This window comes from Calonectris borealis, chromosome 18, assembly GCF_964195595.1.
Source record: "Calonectris borealis chromosome 18, bCalBor7.hap1.2, whole genome shotgun sequence".
NCBI classification, from domain to species: domain Eukaryota; kingdom Metazoa; phylum Chordata; class Aves; order Procellariiformes; family Procellariidae; genus Calonectris; species Calonectris borealis.
In genome coordinates, this window is record NC_134329.1 from 2,031,770 (window position 1) to 2,053,088 (window position 21,319).

At 55.3% G+C, this 21,319-nt stretch overlaps 1 protein-coding gene across 1 annotated transcript in view; it reads left to right on the plus strand.

Annotated features, from left to right (window-relative positions):
- Positions 1-21,319, plus strand: part of KSR2 (kinase suppressor of ras 2) — an 82,769-nt gene that overhangs the window by 16,832 nt on the left and 44,618 nt on the right. Inside the window, exon 5 of the mRNA XM_075167232.1 lies at positions 14,345-14,526. Within this exon, the coding sequence (XP_075023333.1) occupies positions 14,345-14,526 (182 nt within the window). The remainder of the gene's footprint in view (positions 1-14,344; positions 14,527-21,319) is intronic.

The following is a 21,319-nucleotide window of genomic DNA, read 5'->3' on the forward strand; positions in this document are numbered from 1 at the left end:
TGGGAAGAATCATTTTTCAGCTGAAATGTGGATATTTTATATACCGTGCTTTATATTCTGGAGACCTCCCCAGTATCTTTTCCATCCCTGCCGGTGATTGCAGAAGGCTCTTCAGTCCCTGGCCACCGCTCCTTCCCACCGCTCTTGCTCTGCGGCTCCGGTGCCGGCAGAGGCTGCTGCTGTGCAGGGAAAGGGCTCCCCGACACCAACACGCTCCCTCTCCATCTCCTTTGGGTCCTTTCGGTGGCCATGCTCAGAAAGCCCTTCTGCTGCCTCGACGTGGGGTGGCAGAAGGGACCGGTGGCCACCTCAGGGCATCATCTCCTCTCCCCGAGGATGCGTTGGGATGGAGCACGGCTGGTCCCTGCTAGCCTCCCAAAACAGGAGCCCCAGGACAAACTGCACTGCTTGTCCTCAAATTTGGGGTTCTTAGGCCATGCCAGAAGCCCGGGCAGAGTCCTCTGAGGGACGTGGTGGCAGCAGGAGAAAGCCTGGGTACCCTGGCACGGGGCACAGACCCGGCCCTGGAGGCAGCTGTGATGCTCAGGCAGCTCCGGCTGGGGCACGTGAAGGGTTAAAATCTGCTGCCGGCGCGGGGTGCTGCTGGCTGCCAGACCCTCATCTCCCCCGCTCGGGCAGGGGCAGACCGAGGGGGTTTGGGGCAGCAGATGTAGCCGGCGGCCGCAGCATCGCGGCGTCACTTGTTTCCCCGTCGCGTCCCCAAGGCTGCGGCAGCCCCCGGGCTGCGGTCGTTACACGAAACGAGGGCGGTCGTCCTTCTCCCCAGGGCTGGGAGCTTTTGGTCTCTAAAGGCCTTTAGGTTTTGGAAATTAATTTATTTCAGCTGGACGATGCCTCCTCTAAGGCCACCCTTCCTCTCATGCTTAGGCACCGGAAAGTCATATTTATGTTGGTCCGTCCCTGGCAAGCGTCACCACGTTCGCAGGAGCAAAGCCTGGGCGAGCAGCCTTGCTCCTCTCCTACTTTTATTTGCATTTCAGCATCCGATCCAAGCTCTACCCTGCGCTAACACAGCGGGTCCCACCGAGGGCAGAGCATGCTCTTGGTTCCCCCAAGCCATTTGATCCCCAGCGTGGTCATTGTGCAGCCCGGGTCACCCTGACGTGGATCTGGGGTGAGGTTTGGACACGGGTGTCTGGACCTTATTCCAGCAAATCCTTCGGCCAGTGGTTCCCCAGCCAGCCGGGGATGGGATGCCTCGGCTTTCCTGCAAGGGGAAAGAGCGGGGCAGGGTGTGGAGAAGGAGATCGTTAACAGGGTTTGAATGAACATGGACACGTCCCCTCTTCCTTCATCGGTCTCTTTTCCTTCAGTCCCTGCCCGACCGCGTCCCGTTTGCCCAGCATCTCTGGTGCTTCCCTTCCCGGCGGTGCTGGGCCACCTTACGTGATGCAACTTTAATTCATGGTTAGTTAATTAATAGAGGAAAGAGAGAGCCGATATTAATAAGGCTCCGTTGTGCTAGCGTCCTACCGAGGGTTCATCGTGTGGATGTGGAAGGACCCTGGTTCCTAAAAGCCGCTCGGAGAACCGGGGAGGTTAATTTTCTCTAATGGCACTTAATGATTTTTCAGGAGGCAACCACTAAATCCTGCTTGCTAATCCCATTAGTGTTTCGGGATAGTAATTAGTGCATTAAAGAGGCAGCTTCTTCTTTTTTCCCCTTTTCGCTAGCAGAGGCGTGCTGAAGTTTTAGCTGTTTATTACCCTGGATGCGGCGGCTAACACTTTGCCTGGCACAGAGGAAAAGTGGATTTTTGGGGCTGTTATCGGCTAATTCTTATTTTACGGCAGTGTCCATGCGATGCACATGTAGGGTAGGGTTTTTTTTTTAGTGTCCTGACTTCTGCGATGTCTGAGCCCTCTGTGCTCTCTGCAGGAGGGGGGTTTCCTCCTGACCTCAAACATGACATGGAGCTCATCCCTGAAAAATTATTTCAAGCCTTCTCTGATCAACCCCTTCTGGTTTTAGCTGTGCCAGTGGGCTCTTGGTTTGCTTCGGATCGTGGCCTCCTGTTCCCTGTATCGTGTCCCAGCGTGGAAAGGGGTGCTAGACCTGCAGAGCTGATAGTCTGGGGACACCGCCGGGGACCCCAAGTGCTGGATGGGATCTCCTGGATTTACCCCCATACTGCCTCTTTGCAGACCACTTTCTGGTGGAACCCATCTGAAAGCCTCCCAAGAGGGAGGCTGGTGTCCCTCAGGCTGATTTATCTCATCGCCTGGTGCGCCCCATCTCAGGATGGGGTGAAATGGGCTCTGGGGAGCCAGGGGTGCTCTTGGCTCTCCCCATGAGCTGTGGGTCAGTATTGATGGAGGGAAGCTGTCGGGGTGCTGTGGGGCTGCCCCCACAGATTTTTCCATCTCAGTGCGGGCACAAGAGTAAACCACCACCATATATCTGGGAAAGCGGTAGCAGCGACCAGGTCCTCTCTGGAGCAAGGCCACCGTGTACCACTTAAGTCTTGATGACAGCTCATAAGTTTGCTTGTGTTTTGTGTTTCTGAGCTTATTTCTAGGGTTTAATCCATCATTTTTGTATGCTGAAATCTTCTGAAGCAGGGGTTAATTTTTTTGAGCTTACAGCCTCAGATTTTCCTGCACGGAGCCTCCAGCTGTTGACCGTAACTCTGGGGTATGGAACATTACTCCTAAAAAGATCCCCTGGCTTCCATAAATCCACAATCCATAAACATCTCATGAATGGTCTTGAAACGGAAACAAAACATTTAGAGTGGCTGATAATATAATGCCCATTTAATACCTCATGAATTCCACGGGCCATTTAAATCTTTCATGGATAGTTAATGATTATTCATCAGCAAGAAGTCAGAAAAAAAACAAACTCTGAATGGAAGTTCTTAAAAATACATTAGTTGGGGAACAAAAGTCAAGCTAGTTAAGAGTGAGCTCAAGAGCGTGGGTTAACCCTTGGAAGGGTGCGTATAAAATAGCCCTCTGGAGGCAAGAGCTGCCCTGGGGAGTCCTGCCCCAAAGCGGTGGTTGGGTGGTCTTCGTCCTTAGACCCATGCGAAGGGGGAGTGAGGCCAAAACCTCATCTGCTTCCCGGTTGTGGTTCCTTTTGCCACGCTGGTGTCTGGCCAAATTCATGAACTCCATGGCCTTCAAGGAACAGCCTCTGGCAAGCAGCTGGGGAGGGAGGATCAGCACGTATCCATGGTGAATTAAAGCAGCGTGACCTGACCCAGCCGAGCCCCGGAGGAAATGCTGAACCCTCCCGAGAGCTAAAGTGAAGCAGCTGCTGGAGAGGACATGCAGTTTCTGTGGTGTACCTAGGTCAGGTTTGGGCTGGGAGGAGGCTCCTCCAGCTCAAGGCAGCTTTATTTCCGGTAAGTTTTCAATGAAGGCTTCTTCTCCTGTATCGTTGAAAACGCATTCGAGGCGTGGATGCAGATAGGGTTAGGTGTTCTGGTGGAAAAGGTTGTTTATCCAAAGCCTTACGACAGTCACCTTCCTTGCCTTTAGCCTTGTTGACGCTGCAGTTGTTTTTTGGTCCTGTTTTTCAAAATCAGGACGAGGATATCCTGGATGGATGAAGTCAGACGTGAAGTTCACATCTGATCTGGTGATAGAGCATGTACCCATTTTCTTCTTTTCCTTTTTCCTTGTATTATTTCGAGCTCTGAACCAACTCTAACTCGACACTTTCTCTGTTGTGGGGTGGTTGTTTTTCCATCCCACCTAACAGAGAAACCCCTGAGAACAGGGTATCTCCTGTGGCACTTGGTCAAGTCTAATATAGGATCCTACCTGGGGCGGAGAGGTGAAAGACTGAGTCATAGACTTGCAGAAACCTAGGACCAGAGGTCTTCTGCACTGTCCTCACCACACCGAGCAGCCTGCAGTTAGACTGTCCCTCAGAGTTAATCATCTACGCTGGTCTTAAATGCTACTGAGTGATAGGTCGTTTATTCTGCTGCTCCGCAACCTTTATAATAACGATGTTTTCCCTTGTTTCAATTCCAATCAATGCTTCTACCAGGTAGATCAATTATTTGATATTCTGTGTGGGCTGGACTTGATAGAGCAGCATCGAGATAGCTCTTGTCTCTGGTGTCTCTCTGACATTTCCCAGGCTTGGAAAGGCAGGTGGGCTCTTGGCTTTGGGGATGAGCAAGAGATTGATGTTTGCCGAGCAGGTGGATGCAGCGGGACACTACCAACACGTGCAAATAATCCATATGCAGCATCTTCAGCATTGTGTTATTCATCCTGTACGGTGTCTGAAAATGTAGGGACCCGCCTGGTACATCTGCAAGGGGGAGAGCATTCAAGTGAGGGAATTTGGAGAGCAAAACGAGCAGCATCTCTCTCTCTGTTTCCAAATAATGTTTCTGATTAATCTTGGTGCCTTTGGTGGTGAGTCAGGGCTGTGGAGTTTTGCACAGGTCCTGGACTGTCTCCAGCTCTCTCAAAGTATGGTCTGCACACCGCGTCTTGACAGTGATGGGTAGCCTCCGTAACAAACTGGCTCTCTGCTGCAATTATCCCACTGCTCTGGGCTGCCGTTCTCCTTAGGTATGTCATTAATGTTAATTACTGCTGTGGTATTCCATCAAGAGGAGCAGGAGCTTTAACATGCTTGGAGGAGAAACTTTTCACCGTGTCCTTTAATGAGAAGTTGAGCCTCCTTTCGCCACTTTGAAAATGGAGAGTGTGATTATGAATTTAGATAAGGATTAACATCGCGGTGTGGGGGGTGAGAGGTGGCAGAGCTCTCCTGCTGCCGGCACCACTGCCTGATTTGCTGCCTCCACGGTGTCCATGCGCGAGGGGAGAGCATGGTGAGGGCAGGTGCTGTGGGCAACGTTCCAGGGTGGTGACCAGGAGATGAATTGACCACTGTTGGTCATGATAGAGGGACATGCTTGAGCTCTTCTCAGCTCTCTCTTCCAGCTATAGCTACGCAGGAAAGACATGAAGCAGCTCCTCTGTCCTCTTCTTTGTGGCCCAAGAGGTTGGTGAGCACATTTTGTCACCACCCTGCAAGCCCCCACTGACCCGCCGCTGTGGCCTGCCCAGTGCCCAAGCAGGTGGTGGGTTGGCCAAGCGCTTCGGTGGCTTCCTTGGCAATAATGAAATGAAAACCGAGTAGGCAGGCAGAGCAGGCTTCCCAAAAAGCCGTGAGACTGCTCTGACTTCTCTTTCCATTAAAGAGCTGCCCAAGCCCACCATGCATCAGTAACCTTAGATCCAGAGGCAACCTGCAAGCAAACCGCAGAGAAAAATTGCCCCATGTCTCTTCTGAGACGAAAGGTTTGCAGAGCTGTAGTTAGTGTAATGAACCTCCACCTCAGGGCTTTCCAGCCGCGGGCAGTCCGTGCTTTTCCCTCCAGTGGTGTCACTTTTTGAGAATTGCCTTCCAAGAGAGGTCTGGGTGTGTGCACGGGTGCCTGGGCCATGCGGGCGTTGCTCTTCTCTTGTTAATGCAAGTGGTGTAGGCAAGTCCTTGAGTTGAGCACATCTCTTTTCTTAGTTGAGTTTTGCAAGCATGGAGAGGATGGTGGCTGGGAAATGGGGTCTTATACCGATGGAGGGCTCTGTGGTCTTCAGCCCACTCATTCCTCTCCTATGAGGACAGGCCGAGAGAGTTGGGGTTGTTCAGCCTGGAGAAGAGAAGGCTTCGGGGAGACCTGATTGCAGCCTTTCAGTGCTTAAAGGGGGCTTATATGAAAGGTGGGGACAGACTTTTTAGTAGGACCTGTTGTGACAGGACAAGGGGGAATGGTTTTAACCTAAAAGAGGGGAGATTCAGAATAGATATAAGGAGGAAATGTTTTACAATGCGGGTGGTGAAACCCTGGCACAGGTTGCCCAGAGAGGTGGCGGATGCCCTATCCCTGGGAACATTCAAGGTCAGGTTGGACGGGGCTCTGAGCAACCTGATCTGGTTGAAGATGTCCCTGCCCACGGCAGGGGGTTGGACTGGATGACCTTTAAAGGTCCCTCCCAACCCAAACCATTCTATGATTTGGTGGGGGGAAAAAATGGCCGGAGCTGGCCCACCTGCCTGAGGCTGTGTTGTCTGGGGATGGAGAAACCCACTCATCTGGGTGCAAACAAGGGACGCCCTGGGGCTGAACCGGCAAAAGGAGACTCAACCTTCCCATCACTGCATCACAGCCAGTGATGCTCATCCTTGTGTGTCCCTCAAAGAAATGTAACAGTGGAAACGAAGAAAACAGAAGGGGTTTAATGAGAAACAGGACCTGCTTCAGGATCCTGGCAATTAGCTCCTTGAGCTCCTTCCATGCAGCCTGCGTCTGCTCTGAGCGTTGTTCCTGCTGCCCTCCTGCAGCACCGTCTCGTCGGCGCACAAGTCCCGGGAGGGGAAAAAACCTCTTTGGCTCGAGCTCCCTTCAAAGAATTTTCCAGCTTTATAATTTGCAGACGTAATAAAAAGTTACGCTTTGTGCTATGAAAAGAGAATAATAGATCAGTAAGACTTGAACCTTAAAATTCAGCCATCCGGGGAAGCGGGGACAGGTACTTGGATAAATATTTAACCGTCGAGGCTTTGATATGAAGAACCTGCTTTTCCTCTGGCCGGAGGAGGAGGGGGTTGTTGCCTCTTATGGTAACGAGAAGGATAAATGTAACATCTGGTGGATATGGTCTTTTTTTTTTAATATCAAGCTAGTATTGCATAGAGCTTGTTCAGATCTGGGTGTATAATGAAGAAATTTCACCTGTTCAGACAGGTTCAAATAATCCACTGGCTTTACCTGTCTGTTTGCCTTGAACCCTGAAAATGCTAACGCAGCCGGTGCCATCCCGGCCGCACGGGGAGGGATGCGCGACGGCACTGGGCAGGGGTGCTGGGCGTTTTTTCTCATGCACGAAGGGTGACCTGGTGCCTCCTCTTCTGGCTGTGATGGCTCCAGCCGTGGTAGTTTTGGTCCAAACTCCCCAAGCCTGTTGGTTTGGGGATGCTCGTGCTGCTTGGCCAGGGAAGTCGCCTGGATTTTTGTGGGTTTTTTTTGGGAATCCCTGAAGAGAGGAGTTGGGTTTTGCCAGCCATGTGCCAACACGGGAACCCACCAGGAAGGGAGCAGCTCTTCTTGCCTTAAAAAATGCAAGAGTAAATTTGTGGGGTTTCCTCTTTTTTTTTGTCATCGCACATGGATGCTGCTTGCTCGGGCCAGAGGCGACTGCCCGGTGCGGACCGTCAGAGCCTCCCAGCTGCCGAGGCGCGGGGGAAGCGCTTTACCTTCTCCTTCCTCTGATTTAATACAGAATATTGTGCAATTAAGCCAGTCAAAAGGCCATAAATCTTCTGGGCTGAATCCTGACCGAGGCTGTGCACTTCAGCCAGGCAGCAGCGATCTTTAACCCTTTGCAGAGAGCTAACTGAGATACCGGTGAGAGGATTTATTTTTTTTTTTCCCCCCACTCTATTTCCCTTCCTTTAAAAGAAACCCTTGCGTTGAAATTGGGGTGTGCTGGAGAGGAGCAAAGCGGTGAATAAAACATAGTCTGGCGCAGTCAGCTGCAGGGTCAACTCACCTGTTTCGGGCTAAATTTTAAATTTAAACCTCTCTTAACTTTTTTTATTACAATAATATTGGCTAGTGACAACAAATGCCTGCAGAGCAGGTAGTTATTTACCCGATTTCCATTTTTTATTAAGAAGCGGGCATGGAGAAGCGAACGCCGCCGGGGTGCAGGGGACCGGTTGGCGTGTCCCCTTTGGGATGCTCTTTGGGATGGCTGCGGGTCAGCCGTAGCCCTGGGCAGAGCCGTACGCCGGGAACATTGCGGGGCTGAGAGCCCTACGGCCCTTGTATCTCCGCTCCCCGTAATATATAGATCCCCCTCTGCTCATCCTCATATTCCAACTTCTGCCGGCAAGTGCTGGCTTTCCCAGTGCATCCTGCTCTTCCAGCCTGTGAATCACCCGGGGACATCCCAGCTGCTTCGTGCTTTTGCACAGCAAAGCTCCGCACATCCTCACCTGCTCCCTTTCTGTTGGGGACCCTATAGCATCCATACCATCCCTGCATCCTGGCTCGCGCCGCAAGCCCTTGTCAATCCCTGCCCTCCTGCCGGGCTTCGATGCACGTAGAACCTCGCTGGGGCTGAAAGGAGTGACGGGCCCTTTGTCCTGGGTGTCTGCTCGTGTTTTTCACTGCCTGTTGAAACCCTCTATCTTTTTTTTTTCCGAAGCCGGTGATAAGCGTTTGACTGATTCCCCGGAGCAGGCGGGGATGAGCCATTCAGTCTGGATTGACACCTAAAGGGATTTGCATTAAACGCTTCAAACTAGCAGGGCTTTTTTTTTTTTTTTTCCTTTATTTGAATACCATCATCATACATTTAGCAAATTCTCGCATGAAATTATGTCCCTAATAGTTAGCATTTACCTATCTGGGCGTGGAATTGCTCCCAGCGAGCGGCGCCGACTTTCCCGAGCATCCATGTCAGCCTGCGGCAGAAATGAGCATCCATGCTCCCGCGAACTCTGGTTTTGGGGGGCTTGGGTGGGGGGTGCTGTGTCTGGTGTCCCCCCTCGGGAGATGCATGGGGAAGGCAAGGATAAAAATGAGGTTTTTTTGGGCCGTGCAGAGGATTAGGGGATGGCGAGAGGTAACGGAGCGGAGCAGGCTGACAGGGGATGCTGGGGAGGGTCTGCAGGGCCAGGAGCAGCCGTGGGGCTCGCAATGTGGGAAGGGCTGGGAACCGGTGATCTCGGAAAAGGTTTGGAGAGCCGGGGGTTGCGAGGGGCTGGGTCCGGCCCTGTCTCACTGGCGGGGAGCCCGGCACCCCTGCAGCGAGGGGTGCTTGGTGCTTGCAGAGCCCCCGGGGCTGCCCGGCTTTGCAGCCTCTTGCAGCGGGGATGGGGCTGGGACGAGCGTGGAGAGGGGACCTGAAGCTCCCAGAGTGGCAAAAAAAATAGTCAGGATGTTCAGATTTGGGGATCCGCCCCGAATCTGGCCGGAAAGGAGCCCTTTTCCCTGCAGTGGCACTTTTCCTGCCATCCCTGGGGGTGGCAGGGGCTTGCTGTAGTCACCCCAGGGTGTCTCCTAGATTTTGGGGGGCTTCAAGCCTAGAGATGGACTGCGCATGGTCCTCTTCACTCCCCACAAACCCTTTAAAGCCAAAATAAAAAATAACTGGTATATAACTAACCCTCCGCTCCCCCCGCCTGGTGCTTTGCAGCCTCCTCCAGCGCGGGCTGGCCTCTCATTTCAGCAGTTGTCCAGCTGTGACTGGAGGAAAATGGTCCTTCCCGGGGGCTGGGAGGTATCGCCACCATCTAAATAGCCCCTTCCGCAGCCCCGCGGCTTTGCAGAGCTGTGCTGTACTTTCCCTTCTGCCGCGTTTGCTTCTCCATCAGCGTTTCTGTATAATCACCGGGATGTTTTAGGGGGAGCGCTCGCCTTTTCTGCCCTTCCCCAGCCAAGCAGCTGAGAACTTGCCAGCTTCTGGAGAGGTCTGAAATGGTGCTTAATGGGGGGATTAGTGCAGCCAACCCCCACCCCGAGCATCGAAGCGAGCCTGGCTTGCATCGTGCGCTGGACTTTGCCGGTTGCTTCCAATCCGGCCAGGGCTTGTTTGTCTGAGATCCCCAGCAGCGAGGTCCAGCCTGGCCCCCATCCAGGAGCAGGGGGTCTGCTGCTGTCTTGGGGCTTTATCCCTATGGCAAATTGAATTAAGCGGATGTTCTTCCTTGTTTTTTAAAAAAAATCCCCTTTTTCGCTTCCACTGTCCTCGCCAGGTTTGGGAGCCTGGCGGGGGGGTGATGCCCAGCAGAGCCTGGCACAGAGGAGGGGGGTCCTCCCGCCCCCGGGCTGTGGGGTCCGGGCTGTCCTGGGGGGTTAGGCTGGGAGGACCACGATGCATTTCCAGCACAAGCTTTTCCCCCCTCGTGCGATGCTGGCTTGGGTAAATGAAGGAAAATGGAAATGTTGGCCAGAGATGGGCGAAACCGGGAACGGGATTTACACCCTTATCTCTGCTTACCGCCTGAAAAGCAAGAGATTTTTCACCCCCGGAGCAGAAAAAGCCTAATTTAGGAGCAGCTTAGTGCTCGTGGAGGAGGAAAGGTTTTTGCAGTGGGGCTGGGCTGGCGCAGCCCCGGCTGCATCTCTCCCAAGGTGGCCGCATCCTGCTGGCACAGTCACTGGCCAAAACGCATCCCTCTAGGAGCCCGGAGCCCTTTGAGTTTTACCGAGAGTCCTGTCGGTAGGTTATGGGGAGGGGGCTGTGGCCTATTGTCCCCATCCTGGTGCTCCTTCCGTGGGCTGAGACGAGCACGGGTGGTGCAGGGGCACGGGGTGGTCTGAACGGTTGGACTCGATGACCTTCAGGGTCTTTTCCAACCTAAATGATTCTATGAAATAGCATTCCCCGAAGGGCCTCCCTCGGAGCCCTCTGCAAAGCCCTTGGGGAGGGTACCCCGACGGGCGAGGAGGTGCTTCCCACCGGGGTGGTTATTGCCCTGGGGCCGTGGCTGGTCTGGGGGAGCACCGCCGGTGTAAGGCCAAGGGGAACCATCCCAGTGTCGCTCTGGGATGCTGCAATGCAAACGGGTGGAGGTAGGAGGCTGGTGAGGAGGCTGTGACCCCCCCCCATGGTAGCAAGTCCCTTATGCAGTGCCTGTGGCCGGCTTCGTACTGCACCCCTGCTCCGAAGCCCATGCAGCAAGGGGGTATCTGACCCTCTTTTGGCACAAGCAGCCCCAAACGGGGCTTGGTTTGCAGGGCAGGGAGGGGTTTGCTCCGCACCCTGCTGGCCTTGTCCCCAAATTGGTGGTCGTGGCCTCGGGGCCGCTTTGGAGCGACCGAGAGGAGTTTGCAGAGAAGCAGAGGAACCGCGTCGCCTTTGGGATGTCTTTGCAGCTCCTTGTTTGTGCCCTCTGCCGCTTGCAGGACTCGTCCTCCTCCGGCTTTTGGAGTATTTGCCGCTGCCTTTGCTGGAGGATGGGGTGGGGGTTTGCTCTCTGGGTGCACCACCCGATTGTGCACGGTGCTGGGACACCCGCTGCCAGTCGGGGGCAAAACCAGGGGGAGGCCAGCAAGGGGACAACCGTGTCCTCTGCAACGCAGCCACGTGCCTGCCCTGGCCCTGCAGCTCCTCCCGGGCTCCCCATGGGCGCTGTGGGCTCTGGGGCCGTATCCTGCCCCTCTCCCACGGAGGGGCAAGCTGCCATCTCAGCCTGTTCAAGAAGGACTCAAAGCCTGGGGGGGGCACCGAGCGCTTGTGCCCACCCAGGGAGGTGAAGGGGCAGGTTTGCTTTCAGTCCCCCAGCACCCCAGGGACACCTCGGGGGTCCCTAACAGCTGGGACACCGCTGTCCCCAATGTTGGGGTGCTTGCAGCAGGTCACCCTGTCCCTGTGCCCGCCTGCAGCGGGGGACTTGCCAGGGGTGAGGATGCTCCTGCTGCAGCATCCCGCTCCTCTCCTTGGTGGCAGGGATGCTTTGGTCCCTGCTCCCCCTCTTTTGGGACAGGGACAGGGATCGAGGTCACAGCGAGACAGGCAGCCAACCCTTGCCGGTCACTCAGTTGGATCACGGTGTCCGTGTGTATTTATTAATTTTTTTTTTTTTTTTTTCCCCCTGAAGAAACAGGGAGAGACAGAAATCTCTCTGTCCAAAATCACTCATCCTTCCTAATAATGAGAGCTGTCACCAGCCCTGCTTGGCGAGGAAATGATGCTCGCAGTAAATATTTGGTCTGGAACTGATTTATGGGTGGAAAAAAATGAGATTAGTGGCTAATCACTGCGTTGCAGGAAGCGTTTTGGGCCGAGTGCCGGGGCAGAGCTCGCAGGGAGCTGGGGCCGTGCCCGCGCCGGGAGAGCTGCACCGGGAGCTTCGGCGGAGACGTCGTGGTCGTGCCGCTGGGTTGGGTTGGGATCAACGACGGAGGGGCTGGACCAGCTCTGGGGGACACCAGGCTTCTCCTCGCCTTGGTGTTTGCAGATTTGCTTTAAGGACTGGGGGTTAAGGGCCAGGGGCAGCTCAGGTCCCCCCAGCAGGGCATCGCCCGCGGGGCTGCCGGTGCATGGGACCCCCGCGGGCTCCGAGCCAGGAGGGTTGTGCTGTTGGCCCCGGCTGGAGGCAATCATCTGCCCCATCCCCGAGCCCAGCGCACCCAACGAAGTCATTACAGCCACCCTCACGGCAGCAGCAGCTTTTCCTGTGCGAGGAAACAATTAGCTTATTAGAGGGCGGTTTAATTTTCTTCTGCTGAAGCGGGTGCAGCCCCGTCATTCCCTCGGGGCGGGCAGGGCCAGCTGCCCCCGGGCCTTGCTGGCCCCGGGGCGGCGGGAGGTGCGTGGCCCTGGGGAGGACGGCTCGCCTGCGGGCAGGAGCAGGGGGTCCGAACTCGGGTGCATCCCTGGTTGACGTTACTGGAGCGATGGCAGCAGGACCCGGTGCCTGCGAGTAAGTGTACAGGTGTCTGCAGGAAAGCAGCTCTTGGACACAAAGAGGAAAGCTGAGGGAGAGAGCAGTGTCTGGGTTTATACTCTCCTGATTTCCACTCTAACAGGGCTCACGGCGCTGCCCGGCATTGCACGGCATTCCACGGTGCTGGTTTGGTTTCGGGGCCAAGGTGCTCTACGTTTCCCTCCCGGGTTGCGGCAGGATGGGCTCAGCCGCTGCTGTCACGGCAGTGCCACGATTTGCTCGCCTCCTCTTTTGCTCCCACGTTGGTTTTCGCCTTAAATGTAACAATATAACCAGAAATTGAAGGCAGCAGGTTGAATTAAAGGCTGTAATTCAGTTGTGCATCGATGCTAAGGGTGTCACCTGCGAGAAAACCATCTCCAGCCATTCGTGAGCTGCGCTGCTGGGCGGGCAGGACGGTCCTTAATGACCGTGAGCTGTCACACTGCCCGCTCCGCGCTTGGATGGGGGTCTCTGCCCCGAATCCTCCAGATCTCCAAAAGGGCTGAGCTGCCTTTCCCGGCGGCTGCTTTGGGGCCGGGCAGACGATGCTCCTCTCTCCCTTGTGCTATTGCAATGCGGCCAGGGTGGGAGGGCTGAGCCAGCAAGGCTTAGCAGGGCCAGAAACCCGCAGCCCAGCCCCTGCGAGCTGTCGGGGACAGTCCGCTTTGCAAATCTTTCAGGTTCGTGTGCTGCTTTGGGCCCATCTGAGCCACCAAAGCGATGGCTGGTCCTCGTCACGGCGCAAGGCAGATGGAAAAATGGGCGGATAACTGAGGGGTGGGTGTCTTGTACCCCCCTGCTCTGCAGCATTTCATTTCTGATGAACCTTGCCCAGTGCTTCGGGTTGTCCACACCGTGGTCCTGTGCCTCGGTGAGATGTTCCCTGGGTTTCTGTAGGGGCCGCTCACAGCCTTGGGTGACATGCTCCGCTGCAGTTTACCCCTTGGTCATACTCAATTCAGCTGCTTGGGCCCTAAAATGGATGTAGGTGACATTAAATGACATTAAAATTGGAGCAGGTGCCGAGTGCTGCAGAGTGCCGGTGATCTGGGTGCCAGTGCCTCGCTCCCAGTGGGAAGAAGCCGGGACCAGCGCTGCCGTGCTGCACAGACAGCAGCTCCTCTCGAGCTTAGCAGCACCGCGAGTGCCTAAGTCCATTTTAGGCGCTGTAGCAAGCAGTCTGAATCTTTCCGTAATCCCTCCGTGCCTCAGTTTCCCCCATTTGAAGCGGGGCTGCTAGTAACGGCTGGTGTTTTGGGATGAGCTCTGTGTGGTGGCTGCCTCGGAGAGCAAACCTTACCCCGTGCTGGCAGCCTCTGAGCTGGTATAAAGAGGAGCTGTGGGGGGCACAGCAGCACATCCAGCCCTCCTGGCCCCAAATGGGAGAAGGCAGTTACCTGGGGTCTTGGGCGAAGATGTTCGAGGACTCGGACGTTACCGCAAGCACGTCTTTTAACATCAGCGAGGTTGATGCAGGCGGGTTTGGGTTGGAAATCTCTCGGCTTGGGGCACGGAGGGGTGATGCAGTCCCGCAGAGGGCTGGCGGGCAGTAGGTGATTTTGGGGTTGTGATAAGGCCAGCAAGGCTGGGTATGACGGGGCTTTTGGACCAACTGACCCTTTTCAGCCAGGTTTTGCAGGAGGAAAAGCTCTTGAATGCAATGTGTTCCTTAATGAAAATTGCCTTTTTTTGATGATGGGGAGGGATTGAAAGTTCTTGTAGGGATACGGGTCTAATTATCGCATAAGCTCACGGGGCGGCGCGACATCTCCCTGCATGAGCAGCCCTACGGGTGCCACCAGTCCCTCAGTGCATCGCTCCCTCCTCCCCACCAGTGAGCAAATCCCCCCCTGATTTCTTGCCCTTCACTTTTCTCTCCTTTTTTCTCCTCCTTCTTCCTTTCAGAGTCAAGAAGAAGAACAAGCCCTTGAACCTCAAGATCCACAACAGCGTGGGAAGCTGCGAGAACATCCCTGCGCAGCGCTCCCCGCTCCTCTCCGAGCGCTCCCTGCGCTCCTTCTTCGTGGGGTACCCGCCTTTCCTCCCCTCCACCCCTCCTGTCCACACCGAAGCCACCTTCTCAGCAAGTAAGTCCAAGTGACCCCCTCGGGTTCCCCTTCCATGGGGTGGGTGGTGGTTGATGCCAAGCAGAGGACGTGACCGTGGGCGTCCGCCTGTGCATCGATGGTCTGGAGGACTTCGTGCACGTGATTAGAGATATGTGGGTGCTTCTGGGCAAATATAAGCCTGGAAACTTGATTCTATATGTCTGTATACATACAAACCCACTGTCATATTGAATATCGATTTATGCAAACAGGTATGCTCTCCTATCGCAATAATACGGGTGCAGGAGGGTGGCTGCTGTCATTTGGAAAAGCCATGAGCCTTTCCGTGCTGCCTGGGTTGGTGCCACCGGCTGGCTGTCGCTTGAGAGTGACTTTGCCAAGGGCTCCTTTGTAAATCCAGCCGCGGTTTTACCTTCACGCAAGGAGGCTGCTTTTCAGACCTCTCCTGCTTGCAGGCTTTTGAGCCCATGCGGAGTCTTGGGTGAAGCCGGCCCCGGGGTCAACCCCACAGAGCTTGATCCCAGCAGCCAGCTCCGATCCTGCCTGCGGATCTGCTCTCTTCCAGGAGATGCTGGTGGTGGGACTCAATGGGTGCGTTTGGGTTGATGAGCTCAGCCAGGGCGTTGCTGCTGGCCGGGGAGAAACAGCCTGACCCTTATTTCCCGGTCTCGGACCGGTGCCCTGATGAATTCTGCAGGAATTGAAGCTTTTACAAGCCAGGCGTGGCGCTCAGCCTAAACAAAACCTTCCCAGAAAATGCGGGGCAGCTGCTGGGAGCGATTTGCATGCCAAGAGCTGTTGTGGGGAGGGTGAGCTCCCCTTGTCTCTGGTGGCTCAGCTAAAAACTTCCTCCAACTCCGTATCCAGGTTGGTTTTCTGCCACCTTCCCCTCCCCAGACTTTTCCCTTGTTTGCTTTCCAAAAATGTGCTCTTTCTGGCTCGTTTTGGCTTCTTCCAGTTGTTCTACTTCTTGGCTGAAGAAGGTGGTTTGCAGGCAACACCTCTCCCTGCCTGTCCAGCCCCCCGGCACTGGCAGGTTTTCCTCCTTGCCGTACTTCTCACTGGGTCGGGAAGCAGCACCGGGACGGCTTCACCGGCCACCCGGAGCACCGGTTTGCAGGCGCTGGGTACCGGTGTGATGGGGCAGCTCCTCCACCCTGCTTGCATCCCCACAACCACACCTCTCCCAGCCCTCTGCAAGGCAAAAACCTCCCCATTTCTTTCTTTATTTATTTTTTTACGCCAATCAGCTGCTGTTTGGGATCATTGAAGAATTATCGAGCCTTTTCTGGCATCCTTTTGCTCCCCTTTCTTTGGCTTTGGGGACAGTGGGACCTGGCAGGAGCTCCGTGGGCAGGCGATGTTGTTTCTAGAGGTGTCCAACCACCTGACTCTCGCTGGCACAGCCAGCAGATTTGCCTGGCGCGAGGGGTATTTTTGCATTGCTATTTCCCCCGCGGCATCGGCTGAGTTCAACTTGCAGTCCAGAATGATGGGGACTAGCAGACCAGAAACCAAGAAATAAAACCCATTCTCAGCAAACCCCCGCCGTGTCTTGTTGCATTAGGTTTCCTCACGCATCAGCGTTGGATTACATCCCGTGGTGCGATAACCTGATGTAATGTGGCATCGCAGGAATGTGATGCAATGAGAAGTGATGGGCTATCAAGTGACTAACGCTGCTGGAGAGGTGCTTCTTCTCATTTCCCTCGGCCCTCCAACTTTCTTGGCTGCTGTGAATGTTTGTTTTCTGGGATAGATGTGAACCGTGGAGAGAGGGGCTTGGTTGCACCACCCGGTTGATCCCCGTTGAGAGGTTTTGGCATCAGCAAAACCATTTGGTCCTTGCAGGATCAGTGTCCATGCACTCGGCGACCCTCACTCCTGGGGACCTGCAGGGAAAATTTGATGCAAGGCAAAAAAATCCCACTAGATTGTAGTTTTTCTGGCTCTCTTGTGTTTCTCCATCATTTCTGTACCGGTGGCCTTGTCCTCGAGCTGCATCCCAGGTTTCTGTCTGCTTCCACGTTTACTTTCTGGTTTGCAACCCTGTGGGAAGAGTGGCCACATCCTGCACGTGGCAGCCGGGTGCTGAGCATGGCCCTGCGGGGAGAGAGATGGGGTTTAATGGAGCTTGATGCCAGGGTTCGTTACCTTGTGGGGAGAAGATGAGTTATGCTGAGCGGTGCAGAGGTGTGTTTATTTGTGGAGAGGCGTAGATATCTCTGCAGCTTTGCCCATGCCCGGCGTTGCTGTTATGGGACCTGGGTGGCTTCCCCCTGCTCCGGCACACGGTGCTTCACGTGTCCTCGGGTCCCTGCTCTCATCTTGCTGCTGTTGTCACTGGTCCAAAGTACCATGACTTCTAGGTCCTACTAGAAGCACTAGTCATGGTTTGGGGGTCACACCTCATCCCATCTCCTGGGGTGCCACTATTTCTCGTTGCCTTTTAAATGCAACGGCTTTCTCATGTGCTGCTGGATGAGCTCCATGGGGCTCACCACGGGTGTGAGCCAGTGCATCATGCCCAGCCCGCATCCCAAGGACCTCCCTGTCCCCATCCCCATCCTTGAGGCACAGATGCGGTTTGGCAGCCAAGTTCTCCACAATATCCCATCCCTATGACCACGGGCACCTAAGCTTTTAAAAAGGAAAATGCCTCTTCCCTTTTTCTCTTGTGGGATCAGCACGGCAGCACCTGGTACGCTCTGGATGGATGTGGAGTTACTTCCCTAAGCACTGAAACCAAAAAAATGTTGTTGTCGGATTGAGATGCAGGAGAGGAGCCTGGCAAGCCCTTGGCGAGACCCCTCTCTCCCCGGCTGTCTCTTGATGATCTCTTTTCAACAGCCAGTGCGTCTTGCTGCTTGTGGCAGGAGCATGCTCCCATCTGTGTCATCTCTGGTCCTGATCGCAGGCGGGTTTGGATGCTCCTCTCTTATTTTTAACAGTCAATTTGCCCTGATGGGAATAGATTTTCACAGACATGGAGCGAGAGCGCAGGGGCTGGCAGGGAGCTGCAGGAGCCTCTTTCTCCTGCAGCACAAATCTTGCTGGAGGGGCAAAGTCCCCTTCACGCAGGGGCAGGATCCCCATGAATTTTGGTTTTGAAATTAAATTTTTCCTTAGCAGCCCTTGGAGGGGAAGCAGAAGGGGGGAAGTAAAGACTTTTGGGGTGCCCTTGAACTCTAGCTTGGCCATGAACTAGCCCAGCCCTATGGCTGAGGGACAGAAGATGGTTTGTCTGCTTCCATCCAGGACCCTTTCTTGGTGCATCTGGTCACTCCTGGTGAATAAGTGATCACCACAGTCGTGTTGTTACTTGCTACAAGCACCCAGAAATCAGGTTGGATCTTCTCCTTTTTACTGTAAAGGCTTATGTCTAGTAGGTTCTGTTTGCGTCTCCGTTATCTGGGTGTCCTGGAGGCAGCTGGCATTGCTCCTGGGCTGTGCCCTCTGCCTGTCCTCTCGCTGCTGCAAGGCCAGCCAGAGCACTGTCACCGTGTGCATCCAGATCAGGTCACCCGCTCAATGGTCTCCAGGATGGGCCAACAACGTCCAACCCTGCGGAAGGAAAGGAGCAGCCAACACAACCCAACCCAAGACCTTGTGTGTACCAGGAGAGAAAAACCCATTGTCTGTCCCCAGTGGCCCATAAACTGAACCTCTGTGTGAGGCTTCTTCATGCAGGGACATCGCTGAACGCCTTCCTGCAGCACGCAACAGAGATGCTCTTTCCGTGGCCTGAGAGCAAGACAAGAGCCATGGAGCATCCCCTGGTACATGGAGTTATGGAGTGAACCCTCAAAGCCTTTGTCTTGTCCCTCGAGAGCTGATCATGGCTGTTTTAATGTGGTCTCCAGTGATGCCCATCTCCCCTCTCCCAGCTGGGTGCATCAGCCCAGTCCTATACGTCAACTCTGTTGCATCCACAGTTGCCTTTGGTGCTGCTCTGGCCCTGTTCTTGGTGGGTCACTTCTCCTGGATCCCGGTCCTGGCTCTGCCTCTTGGCGTTGTGACCAAGGACTTTGCAGTTTATGGCGCTGACTTTCTGCCCCGGTACGCAGCCTGGCTGTGCCTACCTGAGGCTTGGGTGGTCAACCAGTGATGGCCAAGTAAGTGGCAAGTGCTGAGATGCCACCAGAGCTCCTTGCGCTTCCTCAGCCCCTGAGCATCTGTGAAAGAGCCCTTGGAAGGGCTGGCGTTGGGTAGGTATGGCTGGCGGAGTGAGATTCAAGATAATGTCCAGTGGATCAAGCCCTGCGCTGGGAATCCAGGAGCCCTTAATCCAGCTGGAAAGGACCAGGCAGGACCCAAGAGCATGATGCCAGTGTTGAGGGTGCCATGGGGCATGTGCGTGAGCAGCCAGTGCCATTCAGATCACAGCCCTTCTCCACAGGCATCCCGCCCCCGATGCTGGGGGTGGCTTCGTAGGGAAGAGACTTCTCTTAAACGCTGTCCCAGCCCAAACCACCTTCAGTAGGGGACTTGCCAAGTGGGACATCATTTCTTTGTGACCATCAGTGGTTTTCTCCTCTTTGAACCTCTCCTGCTGCCAGTACAAGCCATGGTACGAGCACTCCACGGCTGTGTTGGCAGCCCAGCTGGGAGCTGCCTGCAGCCCACATCTGGCCACAGCTGGCTGCTTCTCCGTCGGGACGCTCCGATGGAGAGGCACCAGAGGGTTTCCTACCCCGGCAGCGCTGTGCGGAGCAGAGTACAGCTTTGCCTGGGTGAGCCTAATTGACCCTGCAAGGCTGCGAGCTGGGGGGAAAAAAATCACAATGCGAGTATTTAAGCCAGCGAAGCGACTGAACATGACATTTTGGCTGTATAAATAGGATTGTCACGCTGCAAAGAGGAACTGCCGGGATTATAAAGTGACTCTGTTTTCTTACTAGAGAGATGCTCTGAAATAGCTCTGTCTTCTTCGGCTGCTTTGGATGATCCCCTCGGCAAGGGCTGAAGTTTCGTTTCGACCCGCCGGATCATCCTTCCACCAGCAGCAGGAACCCCGCGGGGATGTCGCTGGGTTTGGACCTGGCCGGGATTGCAGAATATTTGCCACGTGCACTAACGGAGGGGGCAGGGTGATCCCCTTTTTAGCTTGAATCCTGCTTGGATTTTATAGCGCAGGGGGAAAGCTGCTGATGCTGCTGCTCTGACCATTGCTGCTGCCGCTGAGCTATTCGGGGATCTCTCCCATCCTATTTTGGCCCTAAAACCAGCCAGAGCGAGGACCGAGGTGTCTCGTGGAGGGTCTTTGCACCCTTGGGTGCACCCTTTGCTGCGGAGCAGCCCGCCGGTGTGCTTGGCTTCCCAGTTGGGATTATGCGGGCAATAACCTCTGCCAGCATCCCCCATCACCACCATGATAGGGTCCCCGGGCTGCGGTTTCTGCCTGGGGCTGGGGTGGTAGAGATACACCTGACGCTGGACCTGTCGTTGTTGTCTTCCAGGCGGTTGTTGAACTGTTTTGGGAGGAGGCTGCACCCCGGTGTCTCCCCATAATCACCCCAGGGGACTCAACCACCCCGGGGCCGGTGCTGGGAGTGTTTTGGTGGCTGCCCAGGGAAGATGCGGGTCTGTAGGACGTCTGCAGACAAGTGCAAAGTCTCCTGGCCATTCCTCAGCCTGGCGGTGATTCATCCCGGGATGCTTTCCAAGTTCGCTTCTATCGATTTTCTCTGTCCCATTCATAATGGGAACATCGCCCGGTGCTGTTTGTTGTAGTAGGAGGAGGAGAGTTTGTTTATCGGGCTGTCGCCGTGATGGATAACGCGTTCGCACTGATTCCCTAGGCATCCAGAAAGGTGCCAGGAGATGAATAAGGGGGGTATTGTGCCAAAACATGGTCCCCATCGGTTGCCAGCCCCAGGTGATGCTCCTGGTGTATTGGGTGAGGGTGTTGGGGCTTGCTGAGGGCACCGCTGCCCTCCTGATCTGCCCCCAGGGAGGGTGGAAACCCAAAATAAATGAGATAGGGGAGCTCTGGCTGCTCTTCTCCGTGCAGGAGATGCCCAGGCATCCCATCTCCCAGCCGGAGAGCGAAGGGGAAGCATCCGCACTGGGAGCCGAAAGGCGCCAGGGATCTGTCGGGATGGCAGTGGGGGTGAGGAGGGCGTCACGGCCGAGGCAGCATCCCCGGTCCCCGTCACCTCCGAGGTGCGCGGGTGCCACTCAGGGACCAGCGGCGGCTGTCACAGCTGCCTGTCACCGCTGGGGAGCCGGGCGGCAGGGCTCTCCTCCCATGTTGGCTGTCAGTGATGTGCCGGAGGCGGCTGTCACCCTCCGCCCGGGCAGTTTTCCCCCCTTCCCTGCTCTCCTCCCGGCACATCTGATCCCCGTCAAGCGCGGGCTGTTGACTCAAGGATAAGCTGCGCCACACGGAGCAGGAGCCGTGACCTTTGCCAGCGCGATGCTGCGGCAAAGGGAAGCGCGGAGGTTTTGGGGTGTTCAGGTGGAGGGTGGCGTTCCCCGGCGTCGGGGGGGATGTGCCCCTCTGCGAGGATCGATCCGTGGCATCGGGCAGCGTCATGCCATTGGGGAGCTGGGTGATGGGGGAGGCGGGAAGGGGGTGGAAGCCCAGCTGGGGGGTCCCCGTTGGGCTGCTCGGTGGGTACCAGCTGCATCCTTCTCTGGGAAATTACACCCGCGCCCATTAAATACCATCTCAGAGGAGGAGAGGGGGGAAAAAAAAAAAGCCTAAAACTGCCCTCACGCACTTGTGCGAGGGGAATTATGGCTAAAAGAGCTCTGATTTTCAAACCACAGATGAGGGTGCTGGTGATAAACGTATAAGTAATGACTG